Source organism: Zootoca vivipara, chromosome 5, assembly GCF_965207765.1.
Source record: "Zootoca vivipara chromosome 5, rZooViv2.hap1.1, whole genome shotgun sequence".
Lineage (NCBI taxonomy): Eukaryota > Metazoa > Chordata > Lepidosauria > Squamata > Lacertidae > Zootoca > Zootoca vivipara.
In genome coordinates this window covers 28,372,143-28,390,884 of record NC_142588.1, presented here as the reverse complement: position 1 = coordinate 28,390,884, position 18,742 = coordinate 28,372,143, and the positions used below count along the sequence as shown (strand labels likewise).

General features: G+C 44.4%; 1 protein-coding gene across 3 annotated transcripts in view; it reads left to right on the top strand.

Moving 5' to 3' along the window:
• The window catches only part of ADAMTS14 (ADAM metallopeptidase with thrombospondin type 1 motif 14), a 70,128-nt gene that overhangs the window by 5,783 nt on the left and 45,603 nt on the right, over positions 1 to 18,742 (top strand). For all 3 annotated transcript variants that reach the window (XM_035137953.3, XM_035137951.3, XM_035137957.3), the window contains exons 3-4: positions 13,682 to 13,835; positions 15,569 to 15,765. In XM_035137953.3, coding sequence (XP_034993844.3) covers positions 13,682 to 13,835; positions 15,569 to 15,765 — 351 coding nt within the window. The remainder of the gene's footprint in view (positions 1 to 13,681; positions 13,836 to 15,568; positions 15,766 to 18,742) is intronic.

Sequence of the window (18,742 nt, the reverse complement as noted above, 5' to 3'; positions counted from 1 at the left end):
AGCCAGGTACTCCTTACATTTAACCATTTATTGTTATTATTTTTGTTTTCAGAGAAGGGGGGGAAATGAGACACCCCCCCTCAATATTCTGCTAGTCCCAATGTGAGTTTTGCTGCATCAAAATATAACGAGCAATACAGATAAAGTGGAGTATTAAGATTATTCCTATGTGCACTAGGTGTTAGGCTATACTTGGGGATCTGATAATATCAGCCGTCCGAAAGCTGAGATGGCAAAGTTGAATGTCTCGGTGATGGAAATGCCTGTTCATCCTAGCTATGGGGGAATTGATGAAGCTATATTCCAATGCATGGATCAGTTTACAATGAAGAGGGTCGTGAGTTCTGGTATATACAGGTGGTGACCATTTTGCGTGGGGTTCCATTCCTGGCCTCTGTGCATGTCAGCAAAGCACACATAAATCTGCCCTGCCACCCATACACCCCACCCCGTTCTGCCCCCCAATTACGCCCCCATTCTGCCCTCTTCTCGGTCCAAAAGGACCCAAACGCCAGCGGTCATGCACAAAAAAATAGGTGTCCCCTGTGTAATATTTCTGCAGGTCATTTCTATTTCTGCAGAATAATCCCAATGATTAAGCCCGAATTCAAAGGCTTTGAAGTTGGCACATCTTTACCACAGCTCTGCCCCTTGTTTTTCCACACTACACTAGCCAAGTGTTTTAGTTACAATTTTCACCCACACAAGAGGGCAGAGACAAGACAAGTTGAAGGTAAGACTGGAGAAATGAGAAACGTAAGAAAAACTGATGTTGATGGACTCATCCATGCCTAGCAAGGATCTAGATACAGAGTTGGTCTGCTGCGGACTTTCCTAAACCTGCCAATTAGTTTTACTCATCCTGAGCCTGCAGGGGCACGGCTTGTTTAATAAGTAAAAATACAGAGCAGTGTCTCTTTGAAGATAAAAGATCAGGTGAAAAACCCACAATAATTGCAGGATATGTAGGAATGAACACCTTCAGATGCTTTTAGCCCCTTACATCAAAATGCTTTTGTCCTTCTCAGCTGTATAATTATGAACAGGGGATCCGTTTTTTCCAAAGTGGTTTAGGAAATTAGAAGTTCTAATTACCATGGAGTTGAAAACCTAAGTATTGTATCATTTTGCAAACAGCACTACAGCTGTAGCTCATATGCCCCTCAGCCAGCTGCTTGTCATTTTCTAGGCAAGTGAGTAAGCAAACTAAGGAGATGCCCAGGAGTCTTCATCTGGCCTAAATTTCCCTTGCGGCCCCTATATTTCATTTCAGTGTCCAGATGTCTGCTGAGTTCTCCCCCCCCCCCCGCCGCCCCATGATTTGCAGAAAGGAAAGATGGTGATTTCCTATAGCCTAAGCAAGTGGTATTTGGGGGGACGGCGTGGGGAATAGCATTCTTGTTAAATGTTTAGAATTGTAGCCATATTTTAAAGGGGGAACCAAATCAGACAATACAAGAATTCTCCAGGGTTTGACTTCCCCATTTGTACCTTGAGATGCCTGTGACTGACGTTAAACAGGCTCCCATATATTTTGTCAGATGCAGGAAAAGTTTTTTTGTTTTGTTTTCCCGGACGTTTCCAGAAGGAGGAGTTTATTTGTGGGCAGTAATTGATATCCTCTGAGAACTGTTTTACCCAGGCACCCCCAAACTTCGGCCCTCCAGATGTTTTGGACTACAGTTCCAATCTTCCCCAACCACTGGTCCTGTTAGCTAGGGATCATGGGAGTTGTAGGCCAAAACATCTGGAGGGCCACAGTTTCAAGATGCCAGGTTTTACCTGTTTTTACTTGCTTAAAACTTCTTTGTTTTGTTTTTGTATACCTCTGTGGTGGTATTACGAAGCTTAGAGTTCATAAATATTTCTAATAAATAACAATGTTGTATCTAGGCTAACTGGAGGGAGTGTAGTGACGTTTAAAGTGGGGGAAGCATAACTTGTGAGCAGTAATAATATGCATTAACTGAATCGGGTACATTAACTAAATCAAGTGATTTCAGCCCCGGGTTCTTAATTAACACACTACCCTAGCAATTTCATCCAGGAAGGTTTGATTGCTCTCCCATCTGCTGGTGGGAGAGAGGCTCATCAGTCCCTCACCACTGGGACGTAGAAACGTATTCTGAGGAACTCACCTCTTGGGCTTGCTGATCAGAAGGTCGGTGGTTTGAATCCCCGCTACGGGGTGAGCTCCCATTGCTCAGTTGTAGCTCCTGCCAACCTAGCAGTTCGAAAGCACGCCAAAAAGTGCGAGGAGATAAATAGGTACCACTCCGGCGAGAAGGTAAACGGCGTTTCCATGCTCTGCTCTGGTTTCGGTGTTCTGTTGCGCCAGAAGCGGCTTAGTCATGCTGGCCACATGACCCGGAAAAACTGTCTGTGGACAAAACGTCGGCTCCCTTGGCTTGTAAAGCGAGATGAGCACTGCAACCCCAGAGTTGTTCCTGACTGGACTTAACTGTCCGGGGTCCTTTACCTTTTTAAAGCCAATTTGTGGTCAGCTTTGCCTTCTGTCAGCATGTAGGGCTGGTGCTGAGGGAACTATTGCCAGTTCCCAATATGCCAGCCGGCCAGATTTAAGGTTTTGCTGTTAAGCATAAGGACCCCTGACCATTAGGTCCAGTCGTGACCGACTCTGGGGTTGCGCGCTCATCTCGCATTTTTGGCCGAGGGAGCCGGCGTATAGCTTCCAGGTCATGTGGCCAGCATGACAAAGCCGATTCTGGCAAACCAGAGCAGCACATGGAAATGCTGTTTACCTTCCTGCTATAGCGGTTCCTATTTATCTACTTGCATTTTGATGTGCTTTCGAACTGCTAGGTTGGCAGGAGCTGGGACCAAGCAACAGGAGCTCACCCCGTCACAGGGATTCGAACCGCCGACCTTCTGATCAGCAAGTCCTAGGCTAAGTGGTTTAGCCCACAGCGCCACCTGGGTCCATATAAACCCCTAAAAAGTTGGGGCCCAGGATATCTGAAACACCACTTTGCTCCCTATGTATCTACTTGCTCACTGTAGGTGTTTATGGGGACTATCTTATACAGTACCAGAGATTCATTCTGTAGTGATTTGGACTAGGCCCTTCACTGAAGTGCCCCCTGCTCGGTGGATCATGCTGCCCACTGCAGTTAGAGAGGCTCCAACATTGTATGCATTTGTCTGATGCTGAAAACTTCTATTTTTACAGGCTTTCTCAGATGAGTGGGTTTATTTGCAGGCAGAGTTTGCTGCCGTTTGATAATTTTTGTTGCAAACTGCTATGGTATTTATTTTTTGCAGTGCTTAATATAAATGATCTCTCTCTGCCTGAAATTGCCTCTCTTCTTGGCTGGTGCTCTTCCAGATCTTTTAAAATCTTAGTGAAATATTAGTTGCAGCGGACTGTTTTTTTTGCAGCTGAGATTCCTTGCCTTATGATCTCCAAGTAGCAGTTTTTATCAGTTTTCTCGTATTTCACTGTCAGCATTTCCTGTCCTGTTTGGCGTGTTGTCCTCTTTACCTCCTCTCCTATTGATTTATTGAGGAAACACTAGAGAGGGCAGTAATTTTATCCATGGCACAATGTGCAATGTCTGTGCCAAACTGTCTGACTTTTCATTAAACGACTGGCAAGTTTCCAGCTTGGTGGATTCCACTGTCCTGTATCGAAACAGACTATCAATGGAGGTTTGAAACACCCCCGTCCATCCATTCAGTTATTTCATTCCACAAAACCTCTCCGTTTTGTTTGGATGAGTTTATTTTAACGTTTTCCAAATGAAGCAGCCGTGTTTCTGTTACAAAATTGAGCTCATTCTGGCAATGCCTGTCTTGTTTAGCATCTTAGATAGCTGCTTCTTCAAATTATACAAATCACTGAGTTGTATTCCCAAAGTATCCTCAGTCACAGCAACTTTTCTGTGTCACATATTGGCTTAAAAAAACTTCTAAATGAGAGCCGTGTTGTTCAAATGAGAAAGATGATAGAACTGTGCTCTCTCAAGTGATAGTATCTACAGTATTTGAATGACTAAACCTCTCATTCCCTAGGCATGGACAAGGGAAACGTTGGTGTCCAAGACTACAAACATAAAGGCTTTTGATTTATTTCCTTCCCTAAGGATAGGAGGAGGGAACAAAAGATAAAAGACTGCAGTGTTGACTTTTTAATGGCCCATATGCAAAGGGCAAGTGAAAAGTGAGCTTGGACAGCCTGGAGAGCATCACAGGCTGTGCTGGTCCTTGTTGTCACCTTCTATTTTGGGATTGCATCCTAAACACACTGGCAATTGAGAACCTCCAGAAACAGACATAATCACTTCAGTGGCATAATAGTCGGCTATGTTGAAAGTTGCGCCCTGAGATCCACTGGAATAGTGCAAGTGCTTATGAGGAGCACTTCTCAGATTGCACATGGCTTCATCGGAACTTCTAAAGAGATTTCTGACCCTAAGTGACTGCATGATTTGCTTCTGGTGTTGGTTCCATTGCAGATGGCGCTGGCGCAGAAAAGGGCTTTTGATTCCCACCCCACCCCCTTATGCTAGAGATAGGCAAACTCTCCTCAGCTTCAATTAAATCTGGCAATTTATGATCAGCATTGGCAAATGCTTGGATCTTTTTTAAAAAAACAATCATACTTTTGAACTTGCATGTAATTATACATACACAACTTCTTTCTGATCTATGCATGCTCTCTCGGTGTTGGTGGGGAATGGCAAAACATTGCCTAGTAAAGGCTGGGGTTTTAAAATCCACCAGGCTGCTATATACTGGCGACTTTCCCCCTCTGCATGGTTGGTTATTGTAGGTCACCTGCACCAGCAAAACTGGAAGGCACATGCCAATATTTTTACATTGATTGCCTTGTTAGGTTAACTTTTAAATCGGTTCATTGGTCTGCTGTTCATGATGCAAGGGTTTTGTTTTTCAAATAGCCAGACTTCAAGTTTTTATTTTAAAAAAATTGGAACAGCCAGGTTCCCAATTTGGCTTTCGTTAGAGATCGCAAGTGTGCCTGCACTTGTGGTGCATGCATTGTTATTTTTTTCCTAACAAGGAAATTCCAAGCCAAACTGATTGCTCAAATCACAAATTAGGAGATAGGGTATTGTTATTTTTAACTGCATACTCAAAGCTGAACTCTGTTTCAGAAATCAACAAATGCTGAGGATGCTTCTGAATTTTTCATCCAAATATCCTCCGGGATTTTCTGAGTCACCCAGTCTTGCTTCTAAGGAAAAACCTGCACACTTGGAATTTCCACTTTTTCCTTGAATGAATGAATGAATATGTATTTCGAACATGGTAGGGTGCTTGTGCAGTATGTGACAGCTTTTAGTTCCTTGGGTTTCTTTGTGTTCCCCTTGTAATACTTAACTGATGCACAGTGCTTTTTATCGATCTTTATGTGATTGTATGTATAATTGCTCCAAGATTCTTTTTGTGTGGTGTTTTTACCATTGCGCAGAAGTTTGTGTATGCACCAGTGGAAAACCACACAATTATATTTTTTTGAGGCAATCGTACAATTTATTGTTTTGCAATGTTTCATCGAAGTATATGTGCACTGTGGTGACAGGGGACTGTGCTAACAAGGTGAAGCAAGTGAAATTCCAGAATTGGTTTTAGGTGTTCTCTTAGCTATACTGAAATTCAGGTGGAAGGAAAGAGGAGGAACAGAATTGGGGAAAATCTTTTCCTCCCTAACCAACTTTAGTGACAGCCCTTAAATTCAGAGGAAAGTAGACCATGGAGGCACAAAAACAGGCACATGAGGATAATGTTCGTGATTTATGAGCAAAAAACTATTTTCTGGGGCAAGGGGAACTTGTGTTCAAAACTGGATATTTTTGAACTCTGGTAGCATTGTTACTGGAGTGTCCTGCGATCCTGATCACTGCATCTTCTTAACCTCTGATGAAAGCCTCTGAAATGGCAATTTATCATTTGATCATCTTATGTCATGGGCAGGTATCTAGGGAGGCTATGATTCTATGTCATGGAGGCTTTAGTTGAGATTCCTGCATTGCAGAGTAGATGACCCTTGGAGTCCATTCCCACTCTATGGTTCTATTATTTTGGTATTCATCACAGTCAGCACTCTTTTGTTTTCCACCATAGTTTGTTTTCTGCCAAATGCTACCTTGTTTATCTAGCTGTACATAAGTTGCATAAGTTATGTGACTATTTACATTCCCTATATAACATTTAGTGTGAAGAAAATGGCAAAACAACAACAACCATAATTATGTATCATATGCAGACCTAAAAACAACAGCAGCTACATAAATGAATACAGATTTTATTCACTGGACTGATGTTCTTTCCTGACTGCAGAGAAGCGTGTGAACTGCAACAATCTCTGCTTACTTTCCCATTTTTGTTGGAATTCTGACATCCCTTGTCATGGGAGGATGGAAATAAGAACTGGGAGGGGACCATGGCTTGGTGCCAGAATGCATGTTTTGTACGCAAAAGATCTCAAGTTCAATCCCGAGTATTTCCAGGTGGAGTTGAGAAAGACCCGGACAGTGTAGAGACAAACCATTAGTCTCACTCTGTATGGCAACATCCTACGTACCTAACTTGCTGAATTCCTGGTGTTGGATCGAGCTTGGAGAAACTCTCTGAAGGAATACTGTTGAGTCCCCCGGCCTCGTTTCTTCTTGTTTTCATTTGTGCACAAGCTGGCAAAACATACAAATAAAGCTAGCGTTCTTTAAAATGGGCATACTTACAAAATGTTAAGTGCCCAACTTCCCTGGCAGGAATTGAATGGGCTGCTCTGAGGTCTTTTTGCTTTTTTAGAATACTCTCATTGTAAGTGAAAAGTGCACACCAGTCATTATTCCATTTACAGTGTAATGGGAACTTGTTGGAGTTTGATTAATGAATGGGGATAGGAGGTTGCAGTTAACTTCCCCAAGGCCCTTGACAAACATTGCTGTGTCTGCAGCTGGTACAGATGTTTCTTAATAACGGCCTTACACAATGTTCAGTATGTGTGGCTGTTTTAACTCAATCCTATTCACTCTTGGAATGTGCCAAAATAGGGACTCCGGTTTTCAGGAACACTTTTTGCAATGAAGAGTGTAGAAATGTTCACCAATTTTGCAAGATTTTGCAAGACTCTCCTATCAGGAATGGAAGGACAGTGGCAAAGATCCACTGCAGCGTGGAAGGTTGAAAAGCATTGGCCTCATTTCCTTGTTTGGTTTCCTAGCCCTGTGACATCTCACTTCCCACGTGAGTCCTGATCGGTTGGAATTGGTTAAGAAGGAAATGTCCCACGATTTGCTGCTGCTGTGGTGTCAAAGAGGGAGAATGCAATGTGTTGGAGGAGGCTGGGGAATATTTCCATAATATAAAACATACTGAAGCTGCTGAAAGATCATTCAATGAACACGTAGGAAAAGCAGTACATTGTACACTGTCTTTTGTTGGCCCTGGGGGTGCCAATTCTTGAAATAAAAAAAACGCTGGTTCCTGGGGAGGGTCAGGAGATAAGGCCAGCATTTGTGTGTTTGTGTATCTGGATAGGAATCCTTACCACAAAAACTGTTTCCACCTAAAGTTGACCTGCCCACATTCTATGATTGGAGACGATGTTTCCTTGGCAGTGTCACACTGACCTGTGTGATTCAGCATGTGTTTATGCAGAACTGGATCCAACTTGAAAATGAAAGCCTGCATTAAAATTAAGTTCTGATTAGTTGTTTGGATGGATTAATGAGGCACAGAGTGTGAAAGTTATGTAAAGTAGGGTAGTAATGGAAGCTGTCTAAGATGCAAACTTCAGGAAGTAGAGTTTCCTTCCCTTATGCCTATGGACTAATAAAAACACTTGTAATAGAGTGGATGAAACTGGGGGTGTGGGGTGGATTATCGAGCGTGTAATCCCAAATAACAAAGACTAACTGTGCTTAATTTTTGGTCGTACTGGGTGGAATTCAATGTGGTGCTAAGGAGGTTGTTCCTACATTGCAAGCATTTCTTCTCCCTCCACACATTGTTCTGGAGGTGGGGGTTTCCCACATGCAGGGCCGGTGCTAGGGCTTTTTGCGCCCTAGGCAAAATCACCTCCTGGCGCCCCTGTGTCCCCTCCATAGGCTGGAGGAGCGCAAGCCAAAAGGAGAGCTCAGCACCCTCCCGCCTATGGAGGGCATGCTGTGAGTTCTTAAGCGGCGGCGGCGGCAGCAGCGCCCATAGCTGAAGGCTTCAGCTACAGGTGCTGCCGCCGCTGCTCGCTCGTTGCAGCCGCTGAGGAGCTCACAGTGTCCCCTCCATAGGCGGGAGGGCGCTGAGCTCTCCTTTTGGCTCGCGCTCCATAGGACCTCCATAGGCGGGAGGAGTGCGAGCGCGCGCCGTGGGAGGGCGGCGGTGGCGCGGGGTTTTTGCGCCCCCTCCATTTACGCGCTCTAGGCAACTGCCTAGTTCACCTAAATGGACCCACCGGCTCTGCCCACATGCCCCTAGAGTGGTTTTTTTTTTGGGGGGGATGCACAAGGGGGAAAGCCCTGTTGTGTTAGCAGGGGAGTCCTCATGCTGGTTTCTGCTAGTAGAACAGGGTAGTTGAATACAGCTCAGTGTATTCAAAATAAGACATACCCTGTCTTGAACGAGAGGCGGAAGATATTTACTTCCATCTGCTGGCCATGCAGATGCTGGATATTTGGTAAGCCAGAGAATAAGGTATGGTTGCCCTGGGCGCAAAATTGCTAGGGGCACAAAATTTCAACACCCGGTGCTTCCTCAGTTCAGCTACATGCTTCCGTTGCTGGGGGTCCATTGAAAATGGCTCTCCATGCGAACCAGGAAGTGACCTCTCCATACAACAGAACAACTCTTCTTTGCTTATCTCTGCGGCTGTGATCTCCTCGGTGACATGGACATTGTTAGGCAGTTGAATGCACATGCGTACCTCCCATCCACCCACTTTGCACAACCCCAGGCACTAGAAACCCAGGCTACACCACTGCCCCCTCCCTCCCTGATATGGAGACCCATCAGACATGCAGTTCTGCACCACATGCTGCTTCTGAACATTTAGACTGGCTTTGACTTCATGTGTGTACACAGAACGCTTCAGGGTTTTTATTTTACTGAGTAACGTTGAGAAAACCCGCATCAGCCTACAGGCTTGTGTCCAGTCATACGCTCATCACCTCCAAGCCAACTAAAATGTTTGAGACCAAACTTTACCAAGATAGCTGGCAGGGAGGTGCAGAGGTTGGCAGGGTCTGCTGAAGCATTGCCTACTAGCCTCCCATGCTGGGGGCTGCCAGGAGCTTCTGCCAAGCCAGTCTCTATTTGGCTTGGGGCTGACTCCCAACTCCAAAGCTGCTCAGCTGATGAGATTCCAGCGGAGAAATGTGCTTGGCTGAAAAGGCTGGTGCCAGGACCATTGGGAGAAGAGAAAATAAGGGGATTAGGCTCCTGTATGGGATCGTTTTGGGACATTTCACAGCCATGTCTGCACCTTTAGCCCTCCTCCAAAAAGGAGGGAGAAATATGACAATAGAAGAACTTTTTAACCCCCCCCCCCAATTTGCTGCTGTTGCTTGTCTTCTGAAGAAGCTCTGTTATGTTGACAGTGTGGTGACTTCTTAGGCTTTCTCCCTTTGCCATTGACATATGCAGTAGAAGAAGCTATAGACCAGGGTTTCCCAAACTTGGGTTGGCAGCTGTTTTTGGACTACAATTCCCATCACCCTGGACCACTGGTCCTGCTAGCTAGGGATGATGGGAGTTGTAGTCCAACAGCAGCTGCAGACCCAAGTTTGGGACACTCCACTATAGACACTATAGACCAGGCACCCCCAAGGCCCTCCAGATGTTTTGGACTACAATTCCCATCTTCCCCGACCACTGGTCCTGTTAGCTAGGGATCATGGGAGTTGTAAGCCAAAACATCTGGAGGGCCACAGTTTAGGGATGCCTGCTATAGACCTTGTGATGTGGGAGTAGGCCTAATTGAACTGTGTGATGCTTGTTCCTGAGAAGGCTGCACAGGGGATCACACTGTTAGTGCATTGCCCTGTTTTTTTTAAAAATTGCTTTTTTTCCCTGCAGCAATGGCAAAAAAAGAACCTGTGATATACAATTAGAAGAGCCCCTCCTGGTTCAGACCAAAGGCCCATCTAGTTCAGCATCCTATTATTACAGTGAAGAAAGTCACAAACAGGACTGGAGTTCAATTACAATTCTCACTCCTTGTGATTCCCATAAACTAATGTAGAGACAGGTTGCCTGCTCCAATAGTGGAGGTGAAATAGACTAGAGGTTTATGATTACCAGTGAATTTCGCCAATCCTCTTTTAAAGCCATGCAAGTTCATAGCTCTACTGAATTTTCTTTCCTGTACAGCACAGCAAAAAGTGTACACAAGCCCATGACCTCAACACTCCCATTCATTCTTGCAGATACATAATTTTTAAAAAGTTTACATGTACTTTTGTTTCTCAGGGTGGCTTGAACAGTGGGGTCAGTGTGAGCCCTTTCCCTGGAAGTAATTATTATTCCTAGCCCAGGAGAGGGGAGTGCAAGTGAGGCAAGTTTTGGCGATTGCAAAGGTTAGAGGTTTTAAGTGTGTGTGTATGTGTTGTTTTCTAAAAGTGTGATTCTAGGTTCTGGACCAACATTGTGTTGGTCCACTCATTAGCAGAGGCCCTGTGCCACCTGCAGTTCGGTGACCTTAATCTGTTCAAAGGCAGCGTTATAACATGGAAAATTAGATTGCTCAGTAGGGAGCAGATCATTAGAATCAATTGTCTAGACTGTTTTTTCAGTCATCCCAGGAAGCTGACAAGTGTGTAACGTGCAACCTGCGCTCTGCATTCCATGTAAAGGTCATAAGAAAGGGTTGCTTGATCCTTTCTTGCAGAAATGCAAAGGAGCAGGCAATGTCGAGGCAACAAATCACATGCACACTCACTTGGGCTTAAATCCCATTGAGATCAGCAAGGAACTTGCTTCCATGTAAGCAAGTGTGGGATCAAACGGCATCAGGTTCTAGAAAGTGTTCAACCAGATCAGTACACTGCTGGCTGTCCTTATGCTCCTTTTACTTGGAAGTCATTTGTAACTAGCCAATGAAGGCAGTGTCCAGGTGTAGTAAGGAAAACCCAGAAAGAGCCATGTTGAGGCCAAGGCCCATCTGGTCCATCATTCTGTTCTCACAGTGGCCAACCAGATGCCTCTGGAAAGTCTACAAACAGGGCGTGAGGGTAATGGCAACTCTCCCTATTTGTGATACCCAGCAGCCAGTGTTCAGGGGTGTGCTGCCTTGGGCAGTGGAGGTGGAACATAACCACCATGGTTAGTAGCCATTGGTAGTCTTACCTAATTTGTCTATTCCTCTTTTGTGGCCATCTTGTGAAACCAGCTTCCGTAGTTTAAGCATGTGATGTGTGAAAGCACTGCTTTCTTTTGTCTCCTGATTCTTCCCGTGTTCATGGATGTCCTGTGAAGGTCCTAAAAGAGATCAAGGGAGATCTGGTCCCTCCCTCCCTCCCTCCCCTCTAGGGTGCACTCCTTTTTGATTTGCAAGCAGTGAAGGGAGGGGGAGATCTAGGGTTGCCATATTTTGAAGAGCAAAAAAGAGGATGCTATGACGACTCTTTACTTTAAATACCCCTACTATATGTAGGCTATAGAAGCTTTGATATATTGTTGAGGTGGGTGGGGCAGGAGAATAGAAGAGGAAAGCAAGTCTTCAACCACCAGTTATGCCTATGGCTCATCCAGAAAGTATAGCCAGAGCTATTTTGGCAAGTTTAAAAAATCCACCCAGACAGAAATTTCACCCCTGAAAAAGAGGACGTGTCCTGGAAAAAGGAGACATGGCAACCCTGATCCTGGAGCTCTTCCTTGCCCCCACTTACTGCAGTCTGAAGCTCTAGTGCTGCTTTGGATGGGTAAACAATATTGAAAGGCAGGGAGGTTTGGGAGGTGGTGGTAGGTGAAATATTGAGCTCTTTCATTGATGCTAGCACAGTATAGAAACCAGTTTGCACATGTCTATAACTGTAAAAAACAGAAGAAGGGAAACTGATGGTCATATAAGACATTCTGAGCTCACCCTAGCTGCAGTACATTTGTGGTACCAATATTCCTTCTTGTGTGTGTAGTCTAGACCAACTTTTGCCAACGTGTTACCAGGCTGGCTGGGGCTGGTGCAAGCTGCAGCCAAAACATCTGGAAGGTGGCAGATGGGTGAAGGCTGGTTTAATATAATTACATTCCACCTGTACTACATAAACCTCCACTGCCCAGCTGTTTACCCCAGGCAAAGCTTGCTGAGTATTTAATATTCACGTAAGTGATTTTACAGTGCATTCCTATGAACTGCTGCCTGCTTGATAGGCAAAATTAGTTTATTGCTGCGCAGTCAGTGTGAGAGCACTGCAGCAACTCTTCCAACTCTCTGGCAGTGCAGGTAAATCAACCATTGTTCTCAGGCCTTATTTCCCAGTGTGGACAGACTGGCATGTATTGGCATCTCTGCGGCAATGAATTAAGCCGGGACCAGAGGCCGCCAAATATGGTAACATGGCCAATGTTGGTTTCGAATTCCCAAAGCGTTTGTTGGCTTAATAGGGACAAAAATGTTTCTTTAAAAAATAGTCTGGATTGTTGCAGAACTTCAAAGGATACCGCTGATGTGTGTTACAAAAGAGCTTTTTCATAGCCAACAGATGAAGAAAAATGTGGATGGTGATTAGGGAAAGTCAGTGACTGCTAGGTCAATATTAACATCCTTGCCAAAATCTGTCAGTCTGCAGTGTGTGATTTTATTTCCTTTTGATTGTACAAAGCCTTAATCAGGTGGAGTTTCAGAACAAAACTGATGGGCAGCCTCAATGCAGATTTATTGGAAGCACAAGACTTATTTCAGAGTAAAGACTTCTGGTATCGCAAGGATTTCGTGCAGCGACTCCTCGGGTTGGGGGTATTCATCATTGTGATGCTCTGCATTTCTAAGGCAGATTCTTCCTGAAGCATTCAAAATGTAGCATGTGAACTGAAATCAGAACTGTGACTAACCAAAGATTTGAAAACGGAGGAATTGACAGGGGCTCTCTGCCAAGTTGCACGTTAAGAAGACTAGTTGGAAATATTATAGAGGATCCAGCAAAATTTGTAATGGCACAAATGAGGAAAGTTCACACAATCACCAGGAGTTATTAATACCACCAGAACTACTGTTGTTATTAATGTCACTCTAGAGTGCATAATAGCACCTTTGATGGCACATATTGGTATATTGAAATGATGTTTATGTTACCAGCTATGCCCCACATGCCATTTCTACTATTCTGGATATTTGCTTGCATTTATGGACCCCAACAGAAATTCACTGCTGTCTTGGCATGTGATTTGTTGTCTTTTTGTCTCTAGTGGAAATATGCACAAATGCCCAGTGCTATAGTATTTAATACAGTGAGAAAAACCACAACACTGCTATTCCTTTATCAGCAAGAGAAACAAATAGACTCTTAGTGGTGTCCAGCCTTGCAAATAGTATAAATTGCATGATCACTGAAGTCCTGCATTTTTGCCCCCAAAGTTGGGAGGTTCCAGGATTTGTTAATAATACTGCTGAATACATAGGGGCCAAAAACATGGCTTCCATACTGACATCACCAATACACGCTTCCTTATTTTTCTTTTGCCATTTTCTTCCATGGCTCTTCAGGCAGGCCTGATTCGTACAGACAGCGGCGAGTTTTTTATTGAGCCCTTGGAGCGAGGACAGTGGGAGAAAGAAAAGAATGGGAGAGCTCATGTGGTCTACCGTAGGTCTACCGTCAAACAGAGAGCAGAAGCATACAAGGACCATCATAATGAAGGTAAGTCTTCCTGTTGAGATGGATGCACTTTTCCGGGATCGTGTTCATGGCTCCCACACATCCATTTCCAGATAGATTTGACATGGAGGCACTCTCTGCTGCTGTAACAGAAAAAAACAGGACAGAAAAAAACATTTTGCCTGAAGAGGGATTCTTGGCAAGGTGCTGCAGTGGTGTTTGAAGTGTTGTCCATTCCCCCCCCCCCACAACTACTCCACAGGAAGCAGAGCTGGAATCCTGCTTGCTTGCAAATAAAAACCTAGTGCTCATTAGCTTGATTTTATCCCTTCCTGGGAAAACACACACTCTCTCTTTCTTCTATGGAGATTCTGTTTCTCCCTCTTAAACCTTCCAGATGCCTTGGGAGACCCAGAAAGGCAACCACTAACTCTATGTTCACATTATCTGCTCTTTTGCTTTGTATATTTTCTGTTTTTTTTTTGTGGGTTGCGAATCGTAGCTCATATACAGTGGAACCTCGGTTTTTGAACGTAATCCATTCCGGAAGTCCGCTCGACTTTCGAAACATTCGAAAACCATGGGTCAAAGGGCGGCCTGCAAATTTGCAGAGAAAATTGGGGAAAAAATACAGTGGTACCTCAGTGGAAGCTGTTCGACTTCCGAGGCATGTTTGAAAATGGAAACATTTACTTCTGGGTTTTCGGCATTTGGCTTCCGAAATGTTCGGCAGCCAAGATGTTCGAAAACCGAGGTTTGACTGTACTGCTGTCGATGGATTTTTTAATGATTATAGTCTTGTTTATTTATTGAGGATTTCTATTTTTAACTTTTTTATTGTATGCCGCCTAGATGCTATTTTTGTATTGGGGGGATGAATCAATCAATCAATCTACATGCTTTCATATAGAAAGCAAAAAAGGCATAGCTTCTTCTCCTTTTAAGAGCTTCAGAGCATGACATCTTTGACACCTCAACTGCTAGTCCTGCCCCAGGCACCCCAACCAGCAGCATGGACCCCTGTGCCCCTTCCATCTGCTGTACCCAAACTCAAAGCTCCCAGGTCTTTCCACTTCTTTCTGTGTCCAGATTCAGAATGCAAAACTGTTGTTAGCTGTTTCTCTGCCCTTTTGAAACTGACTTGAATTTTGTAAGCTAAGGCCATCAAGGCACATAAATTCCAGTATACATGGCAGGGCAATACCTATTCTTAGGCCAACCAAAATGTCACAAAATAGTGTTCAAGATTTGACATTTTGGTTGACCTAATACAGGCATCCCCAAACTTCAGCCCACCAGATGTTTTGGACTGCAATTCCCATCATCCCCAACCACTGGTCCTGTTAGCTAGGGATCATGGGAGTTGTAGGCCAAAACATCTGGAGGGCCGCAGTTTGGGGATGCCTGACCTAATAAATAGTCTGGCCCTACTGTGTATTTTGGGTTTTATTCTTACGGGCCAGCATGGCTACCTTTTTCCTGTTTAAGGAGCATTCAGGCTTTCTTGTCCAATCCTTGGTCCACAACAGGCAATACTTTAGACACAGATTATAGTGATAGCTCGACTCACAGCAATTAAGATGGTCCAAACACTACTGCATATATGTTTCAGTGTGAAGATAACTTGCATGCTTTGGCTTGTGGTGTATGTGTTTCAAGGTTTTTTTTTTTTTTGCAGAATAATAAATTTTAGACACCAGAATAACTACTGAAATTCCATAATTGTGCCAGCGATAGCTTTTCAACCCCTTTATCTTTGCTCTTAACTTTTCTAGTTCCAGGCTTTAGCCTAGGTCAGCTCCCAAACACACTGAACCTAATTGAAGAGCAGGTTGGCGAAGCAGATCGGAAGAGGCGCCACGCCAAGAAAGACGACTACAACATAGAGATTCTGCTGGCCGTGGACGATTCTGTCGTGCGATTCCATGGGAAGGAACATGTCCAGAATTACGTCCTCACCCTCATGAACATAGTGAGGCGCTCGGTTCTTTTATTTTAACTGTTACAGATGGGGACTGGAAGGGAGGGCTGCATAACCACTGATCGCGTGAGTGTGGATATCTGCTGTTTGCACTGGATGACGTAGTTTCACTGGTGCGTGCTCTAGTTTCTCTGTGTGAGCGCACATATGTATCCTAGAAGTCTGCGAGACCGTAATGGTGCATATTGTGAAACCTTCATATCTTATAATGGCATTGATGTTGTGTTTGAAGGTGAGGGGCCTACCCAAGCGAAGGATAGTTGGATTGGCTCAATGGACATTTCCATGGGCTGGGTGGGCGGGAAAGTGGCTGTTGAAGCAGGGAGTTGCTCAGATTCTCTACAAAGGAAATCACGACTCTTGATCGAAAGGTCTGATCAACAGTTAGTAGTAACCGACCGTCAGATCCTTCTGGCACCTCAGTTACTGTTTCCGTGGGTGAAGGCTTTTGGATGATGTGAAACCCCATTTAAAACTCTGGCTATACAATGAAATTTGTTGGAAGTGACCAGCTAAAAGATGTTTTGCTTGCAGTTTTACCAGAGGTCAGACTTCAGCAAATACTGGAGAAGCTTTGGAGTGATTTCAAAATAAGCGGTTCCCTTTTTGGAACAGAGGGTCTATCCCAGCATCAACAATGACAACAAATGTCATCGTGCTGCTAGGATGAATGCTTTTAATTAATGTTTGCCAGATTTATCTGCTGTTTTATATGCCAGCTGTGTTCTAGAACTACTCTTTCATAAACGATGTGCAGTTCTACATGTGCAGAATGGTTCGTTTGCTATTGGTTCATCTATTATTATTATTGTTATTATTAGTCAATTTATTAGTTGCTTGCCCTATAAAGGAGCCTCCAAGTGACTTACAAACATTCTAAGGGCACAAAGTGCACCATAAAAAGAACAATACATTACATTAGAAATCATTCGAGATCTCATAAAACAGACCCAGTAAAACAATAGCAAAGAAACATAAACAGGAAAAACCATCAAAATATTAAAATCGTAACTTTGTCACATCACAAAACGTAAATGCAAAGACATCTCATCTCCCTATAAATTGATGTTTTAAATGAGGTGTTTTGGAAACCCTCCCCTTTCAAGTGCACCAATTTGCTCCTTAAATGAACCCAAGTTGTAGAGAAGTGAAGGGGTTTCCGCCACTCCCTGACCCTGCCTTTGCCCCTCCTGCAGAACCGGGTGTCATGCATGATGTCATTTTCCCCCAGCTTCTAGGGGGCGGCATGAGAAGCTTGAAATTGTCAGGTTTAATCAAAAGCTTTATTTTCAACCCCATTTCATGGTTTATACTCAGCAGGGAACACTTTTCACTCTGTGAATGTTCAGGATGCTGGGTTTGGGGCGGAGGCAGGGGGAGGGGGGAGTGGAAGAGAGGCAGCTGTCTTTTCAGATGGAAAAAGGCCCATTGGGGAGCTTAATGAGACAGAAGAAAAGATCGGTAAAAAGGGGAAAACATGACCTCTGTGGGTAGATGAAAAACGAATAGCTTGCTAAAGCATTATTTCCTTCGCCAGCCTCCAGGCCAGACCCTTTTTCTCTCCTTCCTCTTTGTCCCTTCTTTTCTTTCTGACACTTTCTTTTCGCAGCCTTGTCAAGTCTCCCGGCATTTGGTGAGCAACACCCACCATTTAAGGGCCTCGCCTGCTAGTTATCCATCATTGCTGGTGACCTTTGAGAGGCTTCTCTTTGGACTGGACTCCCACCGCGCCACCATGCCACTCAGGGGGCCTCTGCACTTCAAAAGGTGTTTTGGCCTAGACCGCTTCCCAAGCAGTAGTCCCCCACCCCAAACGCAATTTGACAAGTCTCGCTCTCTTCTCAGTACTGTTACAATAGTCCCAAAATGTGGCTGAGGTGGAATAAAATTAAGGGGATGCAAGCAAACTCCCCAGGGAGTAAGAGAATATCGTGTTTCTCCGAAAATAAGCCATACCCCGAAAATAAGCCATAGTGATAGGCAATTTAACCTTGTAGGTTAAACTGTACCATAAAGGTAAAGGGACCCCTGACCATTAGGTCCAGTCGTGACCGACTCTGGGGTTGCGCACTAATCTCGCATTATTGGCCGAGGGAGCCGGCGTATAGCTTCCAGGTCATGTGGCCAGCATGACAAAGCCGCTTCTGGCAAACCAGAGCAGCACATGGAAACGCCGTTTACCTTCCCGCTGTAGCGGTACCTATTTATCTACTTGCATTTTGAGATGCTTTCGAACTGCTAGGTTGGCAGGAGCTGGGACCAAGCAACGGGAGCTCACCCCGTCACAGGGATTCGAACCGCCGACCTTCTGATCAGCAAGCCCTAGGCTCAGTGGTTTAACCACAGCGCCACCTGGGTCCCTTCCAAACTGTACCATACTTAATAATAAAAAGAAATCCCCTGAAAAGCCACCGTGTTTTTTTTTGAGGAAAAATAAATATAAGACGGTGTCTTATTTTTGGAGAAACACGGTATTTGTTTTCAATAAGTCTTGTGGATTTTTAGCTGCCTTTTGCCTGTAACCTTAAGTACATCGCTTGGAGAGATTTGTAGTTAAGCAGTCTATATAAATCTTTCTAAATAAATGGGAAGCCAACTTCCTTCTATTTTTTAAAATGCAACACAACTGAGAACCAGATTCTCTTAGTACGCTAACAGCCAACAACCTTCTTAACCTCAATGGGTTGCTTCTTCCCACACTTCTCTAGGAGGTCTCCTTGCTCCAAATATTAACTCTCAACTCATCCATGGCACAGGAACATAGGCAGATCAGCTGCCTTATACTGTGAGGCATAACATTGGCCCATCTAGCTCAGTACTGCGCATATTGATTGGCAGAAGCTCTGCAGGGTTTCGCATAGGAATCTATCCAAGCTCTACTTGGAGATGTTGGGAATAGAACCTAGAATGTTTTACATGCACAGCATGTGCTTTTATCTCTGAGCGAAGGCCCTTCCCCAATAATACT